General features: G+C 43.0%; 1 protein-coding gene across 1 annotated transcript in view; it reads left to right on the forward strand.

Annotated features, from left to right (window-relative positions):
* The first annotated feature begins 1,554 nt into the window (after positions 1-1,554).
* Positions 1,555-14,902, forward strand: part of ERG (ETS transcription factor ERG) — a 109,920-nt gene continuing 96,572 nt past the window's right edge. The window contains 1 exon segment of the mRNA XM_055802495.1: positions 1,555-1,642. Coding sequence (XP_055658470.1) covers positions 1,604-1,642 — 39 coding nt within the window. The 5' untranslated portion in view covers positions 1,555-1,603.

The following is a 14,902-nucleotide window of genomic DNA, read 5'->3' on the forward strand; positions in this document are numbered from 1 at the left end:
TGATCCAGCACTGGGCTTGAAGTATTTTTCTGTTCAGTTTAAACGAAGTTTAGTAGTTTCCACATCCTGTGTATGGTGTTTCAAAAGCTTAAAATACAAATCCCATAAATCCAATGAATAACATGGCAGGCGTTGATTTACTAGGGAAGGGAGGAAGGGAACTGAAAGATATGTCGGTGCTGTTAGTGCTTCTGTATGACTTAAATCTGAACAACATTGCTGTTGAAAGTTTGCTTTTACCAAAACAAGTGTCTATTGCTTTTAAAGATATTTAAGTTTCTGGAAAGAAAAATCTTCACTTAAAAGCATGATATCAGTATCTCATTTGATCATCCACAGATAGCTGAGGAGAGTGTACAAAGTGGAAATTCAGCTTCTTTTGGGCTTTCTCTAATAGGCCATCAAATTAAGTATTTTGTTTTCATGGATTTGAAAGGGGCACAATGCTGGTTCTTTTAAGCAGTAAGGGGGAAGCGTATGAATATCTGAATGGTGGTACCTTTAACTGCACTGTGTACTACCATAGTTTACAAATAGTTCCCTTATGTCATGAAGACTGCTTCTGGGGCAAGCTGCAACTCAGTAGTAGTCTGTCAGTATTTCTCCTGAGTAAATAGGTAAAAGCTACTTGCAATTTGATTTGGAAGTTAGCGTAGATGTAAGAGCAGATAAATAAAAAAACTTAATGCTGAGGGAAAAGATATTATTTTCTCCTGATAGTGCCTTGCTTCTTTAAAAGATAAAAGTTCAAGGTCATGGGCAAAAGGAAATCTCTTGCATGAGAAATGGGAATTTCCAGGCTTTTAGGGAGAATGGAGAAAAAGCCAGATTCCTTTAAATGATATTCATGTTCCTACATTTCCCCACATGTTTTCTAGTTTTCTGACTTACCAGTCCAAATTTATTAGCAGTTATTTGATGTTCTAGTTACTGAGCAGTACTCTACATTATTTACATTATATAATGTTATTATTTAAAATGGTTTTAATGGTCAACCCCCTGCACATGCAGACAAATGCACCCCACCTTCCCCAACCCCTCTGTACTTTATTACCGGACATGCATAAGGGATCCCAGAAGATCCATGCTCTGAAGTGCTGTAATTGAGTGGCTGGACCACATTTGCAGCTCTTGTAAATGGGTACAACTCCAGTGAAATGATACTTAACTTATATCAGCTCCAGATCTGTCCCAATCCTGCTATGTGTTTCTAAATTGGTAAGAAAGGATTATGGAAATCCTGACATCTTAGGTGAATAATGGGGCTGTGCAGGGCAGAGCACATCCCAGAGTTCTTATTTTGGGAAAATTGTCTGTTACAGACAAAGACCAATTTTCCACGAGAATTTCAGGGCCGACTGTTTTCTCCTGTGTGAAGTGTACCCCAAGCAGACTGTATGGAAACAGAAATGCCTTAGAGCTTCAATTGTACTGGTTCTCAAGGTTGTCTGGGGAAGGAAAGATGCTTATCAGTCTATAAAAAGATAAGAGATTTCTATTGAAAATAAACTTTTAAAATATAATCATATGATTTTTGTTTCTTTGGTTATGCAGCTGCCTTGGGATCTGAGCTCTTGGTAATCACACTGGCCTGTTAAAGGACATGATTCAGACTGTCCCAGATCCAGCAGCTCACATCAAGGTTAGTTTCCTGTTTTTTGTGAGACCTCAGATGTCTTGAGAGTCATAAAATTAAAGAGTATGTATACATATTGCAGGTTTTCTTGAATGTTTGTAAATCATGCTACTGCACAACACTGGCTCTTTTATTCCTTGATATTTACATGCTATTGTCTGAGTCAGTCCTGCAGTCTTTGTTGTGACACCTGTGCTGATGTGCTCTGAAGTGCATGGATATTTTAAGGGTAACTTTTTCTAAGATTAAAACCTCTTGATCATCCATTGATATTTGGTATGCTTGATGAAATACACCTACTTGAAAAATACTGAATTCATATGTCCCCAGTTCTGCTCCATGAAAGCCAGTGGCAAACGTTAAGTTCAACTGCAGAAGGAACATGAACATAATGCAAAAATTCAAAGGCGAACAAGGGTCCTTTTGAAAAGTTTCAGTGCATAATTTTATCTAAGTCATAGGAGTGTAGACATTGAACTGTGCTATTGCCTTAAAAACGACATCGTTTTGCTACATTTCAGAAGGTGGTGTACTGTTTCTTAACGTATTGTTATTATTATGATTACTATTGTTACTGTGGTTTTCTTATCCTTCTTCACTGAAGATTAGGAACCAACTAGACTTAGCAGGCACAGCTGATGTGTTGCTAAGATCAAAACATTTTGGGGTGTTGCACATGAACAACAGCATCTGAGCCTTGCAAACTGACTGGTTTGGGGGACGCTCTATTTCTGCCTCACTATTTCATCATTTAGAAGTTTTGTTCAGACATGGTTTCTTGACTGCTTCTAGAGAAAAACAGTAATTCTCTTCTGTAAAATCAAAATACATCCGTATGGCAATGTCTTAGGTGGGAAAAGCCATCTGATCTTTGTATATAAACAATATGATGAAACTGCATGCTTCTCACTCACATGGATTTTGCCATCTGAAAATGGTAGTAGTAAGTTGGTGTAGTAAGATTGCTGCAATCAAATAAATAGATTAGCCATGCTAAGCAGGCTGTAAGTGAAAAGTTTTATTTTATTCTTTCTGCCTACCTTTCTGTCTGCCGTCTTTCTGTCTTTCCTTGAAGTTATATTTTGTACAACTTCTTTGGTGGAGTTTCTTCTCAGTTGGCTGCTATCTACCAGTCAACAGCGCTTTATAGAAAAGCTTCATTTTACAACTTATTTTTAACTGAATAAAAATGAAATATTATTTTAAACAACTCACGTTTCCTGTAAAAAGGTAGCGAATGAAAGAACCTCTCTATATACCTTCCTACAGTGTTTTTGGATTGTGTTTAGCTACTGGGATGACTGGCAGTAGTGGGAGAGCTTGTCCCTTCTCTCTCTCCAAGTCTTCCAAAACCCAGCATTTTCACAGTCTTCTCATCCTCGGTTATTTTTACAGAAAGAAACAGAAAAACACAACCCCCATAAGCAGTCTTACCTCAACATGTCTCGTCACCTGGATTTCAACCAGTAAGACTTCAAAAGACTGAAGGGGATTGAGTACCTCTTCATGCTGTCTACGTGTCCACAGAGCCAGAAATAACACTAAGGAGAACTCAGTTTCATGCTTTCTGCCAAAACTGGTATCTGAAGTAGGGGTTTTTTTAACCATGGGAGTTAGGAGTTTGAGAGGGCAAGGCTGGGTATGCATGCATCTTATTACGGCAAGTAAAAGAGGTCTGTCTAAAAATCTCTGTAATGATGTGTTCAAGGGAACTTGTAGGAGCCTGTTTTCAGCAGAACATCACACAGAAGTTGCACTGAAAAAGGGTGTGAGGAAGCAATTACTTTAATATTGTGTTTGGGATAGGAAAGCTAGCCAACTAGACATCAAATCTTTTGCATTTCTGTTTATGTCATTAGGGTCTGCTTTGGTCTAAACAGTCTTCAGAAAGCTGCCATGGTTGCTTTATTCATTTAGACTTTAAAAGTGGACGTAACTACAATGTTAAAAAGAAGCCATTAGAAAGTACAATGCATGGGACATGAGCAAGACTATTCGGTATGATAGGCTTTTCTATCTCTTATTGCTGTGGTGATGTAGAAGGTACAAACTGGGTTCATTACGCTCATCCTTGGTATGGTTTTGTTTCATTAACTGTACTCCATTAGGTAGTCACATGGTATTGTTTCTTTTATTTTTTTTAAATAAGCAGACACAGCCTCATTCCTGCACATTTAAAGCTGTAACTTTGAAGATCACTTTCTAGGAAGTGTCTGAATTATTAATATTTGATAGATTTTAAGATGTATTTTCTGCCTGAACATGTGCAGAAAATTAATGTGAAAGATAAATGAATATGGCAATATGAATATTCAGATACATCCTTTTTGCAGAAAGGGTGATTTCATTTCCATTATGTGAGTCTTTATGTGTGCTATTTTGAAATCGGCCTTTCCTACTACCAGGAGAAAATGTAACCAGTCTCACAGCTTTTGTGCTCCATTCCCGAAACATAGAATCATAGAATCATTTAGGTTGGAAAAGGCCTTTGAGATCATCAAGTCCAACTGTTAACCCAGGACTGCCAATTCCATCACTAAACCATGGCCCTAAGCACCACATCTATGCGTTTTTTAAATACCTCCAGGGATGGTGATTCCACTGCTGCCCTGGGCAGCCCGTTCTGATGCTTGACCACCCTTTCAGTGAAGAAAGTTTTCCTAACATTCAAGCTAAACTTCACCTGGAATAACTGGAGACCATTTCCTCTTGTCGTTTCACTTGTTTTCTGGGAGAAGAGACCTACCCCCACTTGCCTACAACCTCCTTTCATGTAGCTGTAGAGAGCAATAACATCCTCCCTCAGCCTCCTCCAGACTAAACAGCCCCAGTTCACTCAACCACTTCTAGTAAGCCTTGTGCTCCAGACCCTTCACCAGCTTCATTGCCCTTCTCTGGACACGCTCCAGCACCTCAGTGTCCCTCTTGTAGTGAGGGGCCCAAAACTGAACACAGTATTTGAGGTGCGGCCTCATCAGGGCTGAGTACAGGGGGATGATCACTTCCCTTGTCCTGCTGGCCACACCGTTTCTGATACAAGCCAGGATGCTGTTGGCCTTCTTGGCCACCTGGGCACAGGCCAGCTCATGTTCAACCAGCTGTCAACCAACACCCCCAGGTCTTTTTCCACTGGGAAGCTTCCCAGCCACTCTTTCCCCAAGCCTGTAGCATTTCATGGGGTTGTTGTAACCCAGGTGCAGGACCCGGCACTTCTTGTTGAACCTCACAGAATTGGCCTCAGCCCATCAGTCCGGCCTGTCCAGATCCCTCTACAGAGCCTTCCTGCCCTCAAGCAGACCAACACTCCCACCCAGCTTGGTGTCGTCTGCAAACTTAGTGAGGATGCACTCGATCCTCTTGTCCAGATCATTGATAAAGATATTAAAGAGGACTGGCCCCTGTGCTGAGCCCTGGGCAGCAGCACTTGTGACTGGCTGCCAGCTGGAAGTAACTCCATTTACTACTGTTCTTTGGGCTTGGCCGTCCACCCAGCTTTTAACCCAGTGTAAAGTACACCCATCTGAGCCGTGAGCAATGGGTTTCTCCAGGAGAATGCTGTGGGAGATGGTGTCAAGAGCCTTACTAAAGTCCAGGTAGATGACATCCACAGCCTTTGCCTCATCCACTGGATGGGTCATCTTGTCATGGAGATTAGGTTTGTCAAGCAGGACCTGCCTTTCATAAATCCGTGCTGGCTGGGCCTGATCCCCTGGTTGTCCTGCACGTGCCATGTGATGATGGTCAGGATGACCTGCTCCATAGCCTTCCCCAGCACCAAGGTCAGTCTGACAGGCCTGTAGTTGCCCAAATCCTCCTTCCTGCCCTTCTTGTAGATGGGCATCACATTGGCTAACCTCCACTCTTCTGGGACCTTTCCAGTTTGCCAGGACTGTTGATGATAGAGAATGGCTTAGTGAGCTCCTCTGCAAGTTCCCTCAGTACGCTTGGGTGGATCCCATCTGGCCCTGTAGACTTGTACATGTCTAAATGGAGCAGCAGGTCACTAACCATTTCCTCCTGGACTGTGGAGACTTCACTCTACTACTCTTCCTTGTCCCTGTCTTCCAGCTCAGGAGGCTGAGTACCTAGGGGGTAACTGGTTTTACTGTTCAAGACTGAGGCAAAGAAGGCATTAAGTACCTTATGGTAGCACTTTTCTTCATCCTGTGTGGCAATGCTCCCCTCCACATCCAATAAAGGATGCAGATTCTCCTTTGCCCTCCTTTTGTTTCTAATGTATTTGTATAAACATTTTCTGTTATCTTTCACAGCAGTGGCCAGTCTGAGTTCCAGCTGCGTTTTCGATGCTCTAATCTTCACCCTGCATAACCTCGCAACACCCTTATAGTCCTCCAGAGTTTCCTGTCCCGTCTTCCAAAGGTCATAAACTCTCCTTCTTTTCCTGAGTTCTAGACAAAGCTCTCTGTTCAGCCAGGTGGGTCTCCTTCCCCACCAGCTCGTCTTCCAGCACATGGGGACAGCCTGCTCCTGTGCCTTTAGAACTTCATTCTTGAATAATGTCCAGCCTTCCCGTACCCCATGGCCCTTCAGAACTGTATCCCAAGGGACTTTGTCAACCAAGCTCTTACACAGGCCAAAATCAGCCCTCTGGAAGTCCAAGGGGGTGTTTCTGCTGACCCCACTCCTTACTTCTCCGAGAACTGAAAACTCTGTCATCTCATGATTGCTATGCCCTAGACGTCCTCTGACCACCACATCACCCACCAATTCTTCCCTGTTTGTAAAGACCAGGTCCGGTGGAGCATCTTCCCTAGTTGGCTCAGTGACCAGATGTGTCAGGAAGTTATCTTCCATACACTCCCGGAACCTCCTAGACTGTTTCCTCTCAGCTCTGTTGTATTTCCAGTGGATATCTGGTAGGTTGAAGTCCCCCACAAGAACAAGGGCTAGCAACCTTGAGACTTCTCCCAGTTGCTTGTAGAATGTTTCATCTGCCTTTTCATTCTGTTTGGGTGGTCTATAACAGACTCCTACCAGGATATCCGCCTGGATATCTGAATGAGAAATGGTAAGAGCTGGATTCCAGCACCCAGGCAGATCCTATCCAATTTTGGGAATGTTTTGAAAGTCTTAATGTATATGTCCTCATTCTGTTTGGGCAGCTTCATTCCATAGCTACTAAAGATTAAGCGTTACATTTTTCAGCTTGAATGAAACATCCATAATTGATATGGTGAACCTGTGTTCCTGTTGCTCCCTAATGTGTAGTTTCACCTGAATCACAGCCTTGTGCTTTGCCAAAGCATAAAGGAAAGAAACATTTGAAGCAGACGAGAAAAAGGCTGTATATGTTCAGATCTTTAGTTTCAGTTCAGCAAAATATGGTGAATTTTGACCCTGATTGTTGAGTAGTTCCACACATTTAGTGCCTGTGCCAGGGCTGAAAAATCTCACTGATAAAGTTGAGTATGCCCCCAGTGGCTTGTGAGATCAGCACCCTAGTTTAATAAAGTTTACTAGTCCTAAGGCTTAAAATAGTTTTAATGTGATATTTTTATTGTTCATTTTTTCGTTAAACTCTAGTTCTTATAACAATAGTCACAGAAACACTGTGCAAATGCTACCTGAGATTTGCATGTTTTGTTTTTAGTAATTTAAGCTTTGTCGATACTGACCATTTGTGGTGGGTTGACCTTGGCTGGACGCCGGGTGCCCACCAAGCTGCTCTATTACTCTCCTTCCCAGCACAACGGGGAGGAAGAAAATAAGATGAAAAATGCAAAACTTGTGGGTCAAGATAAAGGCAGTTTAATGAAGCAATACCAAAGGTCACACGTGCGGAAGCAAAGGAAAAGAAAAGATGTTATTGTCTACTTCCCATCAGCAGGTGATGTTCGGCCACTTCCCAGGAAGCGGGGCTTCAGTATGTGTAGCGGTTGTTCCAGAAGACAAATATTGTACATAACAAATGCCTCCGCCCCCGCTTCCTTCTCCTTTCTGTTAGCTTTTATGTATGAGCAGATGTCGTATGTTATGGAGTATCCCATTGGTCACTTTGGGTCAGCTGTCCTGGCTGTGTCCCCTCCCAAGATCTGGCCCACCCCCAGCCTGCTGGTGAGGGGGGCAATGTTGGAGAGGCAGCCTTGGTGCTGTGCAAGCACTGCTCAGCAGTAGCCAAAACCCTGGTGTGTTATCCCCACCTTTCTAGCTGCCACGACAAAGCACAGCACTGGAGGGCTGCTGTGGGGCTCAGCCAGACCCAATACAGCATTCAATAAAAGTTTCATTTTTTAAGGGTTAAATTCTGCTGTCAGCAGCCTCATTTGCCAAGGTCAAATTCTTGTTTGACTTTAGCTAGCTTGCGCCATCACTGTGAGGGGATTTTGTGGAACCATTTCTCAGGAAAAAATGAGTTACTGCTGTTCTTTTGGCCCTCACTGGGAGAGGAAGAGTCCAGGGTATGGCTTGTAGGTAAAGAAATTACTGTATGTATCAGAAATTGTGTCTAACCTTGGGTTAATGGGTATAGTTTTCATTTAATTAAGGCTAATATATGCCAGTGGAAGATTTGGTCTGTGTCTATTTAGATGGTCCAATTTTTCTGTTCCTTGGTGATTATTTTGAGATCTGGGATGACTGAGGGGACTGAACGACAGCAGCTGAGCTGAACAGAGGTGCTTGTGGACTGCATAACCACCTTTTACCTTGCAGAGCTTGAAGAATGGGGACACTTTACATCCCAGATAGCTTAATCAAAGATGTTATCTTTTATAAAAAAATCTCAAAGGGCATTAAACACTTTGAGCCAAATTCAGCTGGTCTGTATCTGTGCAAGCTCATTTGTTCTGTGGATGTAACCAGAGGTTGTTGCCTCTGAATCTGTCAAATTGAGGTTACCAAATCTGAAAGCTGTACCTAATGTTACAATGAAGGAAAACCTGGTTTCTTGGAAGGAATAAAAGTATTACTCCATAGCTGTTTCTGCAAATTACTCCTGAATTTAGCACATGAATTAGGTGGCACATGCACATTTCCATGCACAGACTCGTGTATTATCATTGGAAGTATTACAAATCCCGATTCCAGAGCTCGTTTGTTGGCCAAAGAATATGTTGGGTTTCAAATGTGGCAGTGTAGAGATGGTGCTGGATGTGCCTAATCTGTTGTGTTATGGTTAAATCTGAATTTTTAAACTGGTATTATTCAGTAAGGAGCATATTCTGGGTCTGATACAATCTGTTATTTTTCCTGGAATTGTAGTCTTTAAATTGGATCCAAGACTTCGTTATGCTGGGAGTTTTGTAAGCACAATACAGTCTCTGCCTGAACAGGCATAAGGGAAGGAGGATAGAATTACTATTATCCTCCAGGATAAGGAGGATAAAGCCAGGCTTTTCCTCCCATCTCTTTTCAGGATCTTGACTAAGTTAGGAGCCTGGTCTTTGTGGATTCTTTTCATTGCTAAAGCACTTCTTTCATTGCTTTTAAAATGATATTTGGGCAGCTCAGCTAAGAGTGAGAGCATGGAAATCTAAGCCAAAGATACAAAGAGCTTTGCCCAAAGTCACATGTGAAGTAAGCTAAATGGCAGACATATTGCAGCATAGCTGAGTAGGCGAACCATATGGAGTATGTAATACTACTGTGTCACCACTGGAGTCAATTTGATAACATACTCCCATCCCCTCCAGAAAATATGGAGTAACTGCTCCTGTTAGTTGGCTAATAAACCAAACCTCCTACAGGTACGAATCAGTGATGACCCCAGGGATGTATTGCCTGCAATGGCCTCTAGCTATGAGAAACTGCCTTTAGCCCCAGTGCATGGAGGTGAACAGGCTACTGTGAGTTATCTGGGCTGCAAACTTGTTGCCTGACAGCTGCTCTGGGATAACTGCTGCATGCAGCCTCTCATCTCGTGGGTTACAAATGTGCCTCAGTGACAGATGTGAAAAAGCATCAGTATCAGGAATCCCCGAAGCTGAGTAGCTGTAAGTCCCATCCCCTTTGCTTACCCCTCACTGTGTACTTCATTCATTATTCTGGCAAAACTTTAAAAGCTCTTCCCCTGCTTTTGTACTGACAGGGTAACACCACTGTTTCAATTTTACTGTGCTTCTTGCTAATTATGCTAGCTGGATGACAGTTGCTAAATTGCGTTTGAATGATAGCCATGGTTTACTCTGGGTTCCCATAAAATAAAGGAATGGAATTTATCGTGAACGTGGGTGACACTCCTCTGCACCAGCGCTCATTCACTGAGCCCCCAAACTGCCAGGCTTAAAATCTGGTGCATTATTGCCATCCTCTGTCAGCATACATCAGCTGTCTGTAATAATGCCAGAATCACTACTGTATTTGAATACTAGAATCTCCTTATAAGCAGAAATTGTGATTTACTTCTCAGAAGTTTAGAATTCTGGATTGTAACCAAATTATTGCCATAGAGTTTATATGAGTAAACTTTTTTTCTTTCTTTTTCTTTTCTCTTGAACTCAGCCTTTTCTCTCTGCCTGAGCAAATACCTCCTTGCTAAAGGAAAAGAGAGATAATGGCTTCTGTGTACTATAATTGATGAACTTTCAGCAATTCGGAACAAATCCAAGATTGCTGCCAACAGCCAGATGGAAAACAGTGTTAATGACATGTTCAAAGAAAAGTATGTTATTTTGATAGGAGATGGTCTAGAGACTTTAATCTCTATTGTTCTGGGGACTAATGGCATGGATAATTCCTTAAGTGAGGCCATTTTTAAACAAAAATTATCTTTTTCATAAGCAGGAAAGAGCAAACTAAAGAGTACCAAATGCATTTTCAGTGCTCTGGCTGATATATATGCTTTACACTAACCCTCTGTTATGTGGACTCAGATGTGTTTAAATCTCATTTCTGCAGTCTGCCAGATGGTTAAAAGTCTGGACATTTCTACTGCTGATGGGTAGAAATCATAAAATGGATGGTCATGGAAACTAGAGCCAGGGTGGCAGGCTGAGGGTGGGGAGAAGTTAAAAGAGTTGGGAAGGACAGACAACACTGAATGGGACAGGAACAAAGAGAGTTAGGCTTCGGGGAAACTGGAAAAGAAGATTTCTCCCATCCTCTTCTTCTGTTCTAGAGCCTGGAGGGGGACTGAGGTTCACAAATCGCAAGCTTGTTTTGCTGCCTGTAAATCTCTGTCAAGCCCACTGTCAAAGCTTGTGTCTTCTCCTTCTTAGGTCCTGGCCACCCCTGCAGATGGGGCCAGCTTCGCTAGCCCAAGTGTCCGTGCTGTGTTCATGCCTCCCAGGCCGTGCCTTTTGCGTGCGGCTGCAGTGAGAGCACTGAAGGGTAGGGCTGCAAGAAAGTCTGCCTCGGGGGGCTCCACCAGTGCGGTGCCTGGGCAGCCCTGGGACTCTGAGAGGCTGTAATGACAGTCTCCTTCCTTGTCAAGTGTTTACAGAAACCATCTGCCTAGGACTATCTTTGCATGAATCTATGGTGCAGATGCTAAAGATGTGCAGAGATTATCTCCCAGTGAGTCAAAGATTACTCTAATGTACACTGGATTTGCATTTTGCCCTGATCTGGCCACAAATATCTCAAGTAGTGGGTCATCTTTAACCTTTCTTGAGAGATTATTCCCCATGACTCACTATTGTGAAGCATTTCCTCATACTCAGCTACCCTGCCCCTGTCTTTGACCAGCCTTTGTATATCTGCTCTGTACAGATCCAGACTCCTTAATTTCACACTGACTTTGCTCCTTCTCACCTTAAAGAGGTAGATTTGTAGGGAGAGCTCAGGGGAGGTTGCCAAGCATTCTGCAGCCTGTCCACATTAGTTCTGGTCACAGTCTGTTTCAGGTGATGGGGGCCAGACAGCCTTCCCCACCTCACCACTGCAGCTGCATCCAGCCCCCTGCTTTCAGCTGTACTTGTTGCTTGGTCACGAACCACCACATTGTTATCCTTCTGGTAACACCTCCTAGAGCTGAAAGGCATACTCCAGGGGCTGTTGCTCCAGCAGCCCACAGACAGGGAGAGATGCTTCTCTTGGGCTTGGTGATATGTTTTGTCTACTAAAAAAATAAATCTCTTCTCCCTCTGTCTCTCCTTTTAAAAATCTCATATTGCATACTTGTACTGGCAGCCATCCTCCTCAAATTGGAAATCTTATTTCATTATGTCCTACCCATGTTCTAATCTCCTCAAGACCCTTTTGAATTATTTCACCAATCCTGTCGGTGTCCCTAATTTGACTTTAGGATGTAATATCTTTTGCTGATGTGTTGTTTAATTCCTTTCTGTAGATTATTAATGTAGACATTACCTCATAAACAGTTATGGGCATTTGATTAGATACCTTCCACCAACTTGCTGTTTTATTGTTTGCCATAAGTCTTTGCCCGTTATTCTGTTGGACATTTTCAGACTGTCAGTGTTCTTTTCCAAGACAATTCAAATTCTTGTGAAAAATATTTCTTCTTTGTCTCAAGTGAGTAGCCAGTATTTGTATATTCCCAGGTATGTTTCATTAGAAAGAGTAACTGTTTCTATACCTTATGTATATTCTTGGTGCAATTTTTTTGTCTTTATCAAAAAAACGGATCTGTCCTTCTTGCCTTAGAAGAACAGAAAGGATGAACAGCAGTGGTGCTGTCCCCCTAATATCCCATGCCTGTCTTGCCAGCGAGCTCTGTTCCCAAGAGGCTTTACGGTGTGCTCCCTTTGCTACCAAGTCCCATTCAGAAATACACCTTTTTGCTGCCTAATAACCTAAAACCCCCTAGTGTTACCCTCCATATTAATAACATGGTTTTAAACTCAACTAATGTGGGTGAGTTTTACTGTATTACATCCCCTACATCCCCAGGCCAGTACTTCTGTTGCTTCCAGTGTTGGTTTTTTGTTTTTGGTTTTTTTTTTTTTTTTTTGTGAAACGAAAGGGATCGGTTTGTTCTGCTGCTGAGGCCTGAAAAGAGTGTTTGGCATGTGCATTATATATTGCATATTGTTGGTGATTACCTTGGATCAAAGATAAACTTGCTGGCAGTCATTATCACCTCCTTGCAGAGCAGTAAAAGTTTGGTAGGACGCTGTAACCTGCTATTTCAAATTCAGCAAAGTAGCTCTCAAAAGGAGGCAGATAAATCTGCGGTGTGCTGCGAGCCGTCCAGGATGAGCTGACATAATTATTTGTCCATACAATCTTGGTCATATAGAGAGATTTTCCAGGAACTCAGAAACCTGGCATGTCTGGGCTGTGATTAACGTGGGAGGAGAAATGCTGTGTCCAGCACAGCCAGCCTATAGGCACTTTTCGGATAGGTGTCAGAAGGAGCATAGTGTGGTGTGTTGGCTTAAATCAATGGTAATCTCACTGCAGCAGAAATCTCAACATGCACCAAACGTTGTTGCCACTGCCCCGGAGGGAACAGCTGGGAATAGGAAAGGGAACTTTGTTCCCAAACATGTAACCCTTTTTACCTCTGTGTTTTTATGTTTTCTGCTCTGTCATGGTGCTTGGTGTTGTGAACCTTGCTTTGTGCCCTTGGAAAAATAACTTTAAAATGGCAAATGTTCAGGGAGAGCCTGAGGATGTGCTGGATGAGACACACACCTAACTTGAGCTGCTTTTGGTTCGTATTTAGTTTAAGCAGTTTCTGGGCCCCCTCTTTAAAGGACTGGGGGAGACCTATATTAGGGAGGGGTGAGTTGTCCTTGGGAAGCACCTGTGTCTTTCCACTGCTAGCATGGGGACTCAGAGTAGTTACAGGAAGCACAGGGGGACTTGTAGATAGCTCTTCATGAGATGGACTGAATCCCATCTTACATGGTGCATTTTCAATACGTAACACAGAACTAGAGGTACACCCAGGCCTTTTTGAAACAAGCCAGCTCCAAATCCGAAAGAAATATGATCACATCAAAATCACATTTTACTCAAGTCTAGTAATCCTTTGGAAAGCAGGGAGTAGATGGCAGGCTGTGCAGGAGCAGTGGTGTCCTAAACCTGAGTTAGTGTCTCTGGATGGCAGGGTGGGATGGAGATTTGTATGGCCGGACCGCACGTGATGTCTGAAGACATTTGGGGCACAGTCCTTGCTGCCTTGTCAGCAGGAGACAGGCTAAGCCGCCTTCCTCCCAGCCCCCAAGCTTCCTTGCAAAGGAACCTGTGTAGGTGAGCAGGCAGGGACCTGTAGGGTCCTCCTGTAGGACCCCTCTACAGAGAAGATCTGGGGACAAGGGCTGCAGAACACAGCATCCTGCGTGGCAGGGACCCAGCTGGCACACTGTCCAGGTCTAGGACAGCAGAGCTTCCCTGCCCCATATTTAGACTAAGAAGCCATGAAAATGAACTCTGAACAACAACAACAACGAAATGTTTGAAACTTAAGTGGAGGCCAAATGAGATTTCAAATTCATTCAGTTAAGGGAAGCCACCTACTCCTTAGTTAGTTTCAGAAAATATTTCCAATTCTCCCTGAGTTCTGTCCCAGAACTGCAGCCAGTCAGATAGCAGCACGTGAGCCATCACAGAGATGTTATTAGCTCAGACAGAGAAAAATATACTTTCAGTTATTACACGCTAATAAAGCACAAACTAAACAAATTTAGGCAACAGAAGCAATTATATCATTAAACATTTAACTGCAAGATTGATTTTTAAATTGCTAATAATTCAAGGCATGCACACAAAGTGGAAGGGGGAGGAAGGTAATTTTAACAATTGAATCTAATCAGTGCCTCAGTTCAAATGCATAGCTATAAATGTCAAAATACGTAAGATCTGATGCAAGAAGAGAAGTGGAACCAGAATGGATGAGCATTCCTCACTCGACCAGATTCTTCTAATTGGGAGGAAGTTAAACACATGGAGTGGGGGAACTTTGTGAGCTGGGTTAGCTCCAGAGCTCCCTTTAGATACCAGTCTATGTTCCTGAACAGCCTTGCAGAATCGGCAGGAAGCAGTGAACCCAGGCACAAACTGCAGGATCAGCCTCGTGCTTGCATGAACCCTTCCACGTTCTGCTGCTGTTGCCTGCGAAGGTGAACAAGCTGGATCCTTACCGAATCAAGAGAGGGCTGCTGTGAGGGAATGAATTTTCCCTCCTCATCTGAAAAAAACTGTTTTATTTTGCTTTTTGAATTGCATGGGAAGGAAGGGAGAGACTGTCCTGGGCTGCAGCAGAAGGTGGGTTTGATGATCAGTGCTGTTGGGGTAAAGCAGGGTGGGACTTCTCTCAGCTGCAGGGTTGCATTTGTTTTCATAGTTTATGGCAGGGCTGCTCCCTCTGAAAAAGTATAAATCTTAATCAAATAAAAC

The sequence above is a fragment of the Falco peregrinus genome, chromosome 4 (genome assembly GCF_023634155.1).
Source record: "Falco peregrinus isolate bFalPer1 chromosome 4, bFalPer1.pri, whole genome shotgun sequence".
NCBI lineage: Eukaryota > Metazoa > Chordata > Aves > Falconiformes > Falconidae > Falco > Falco peregrinus.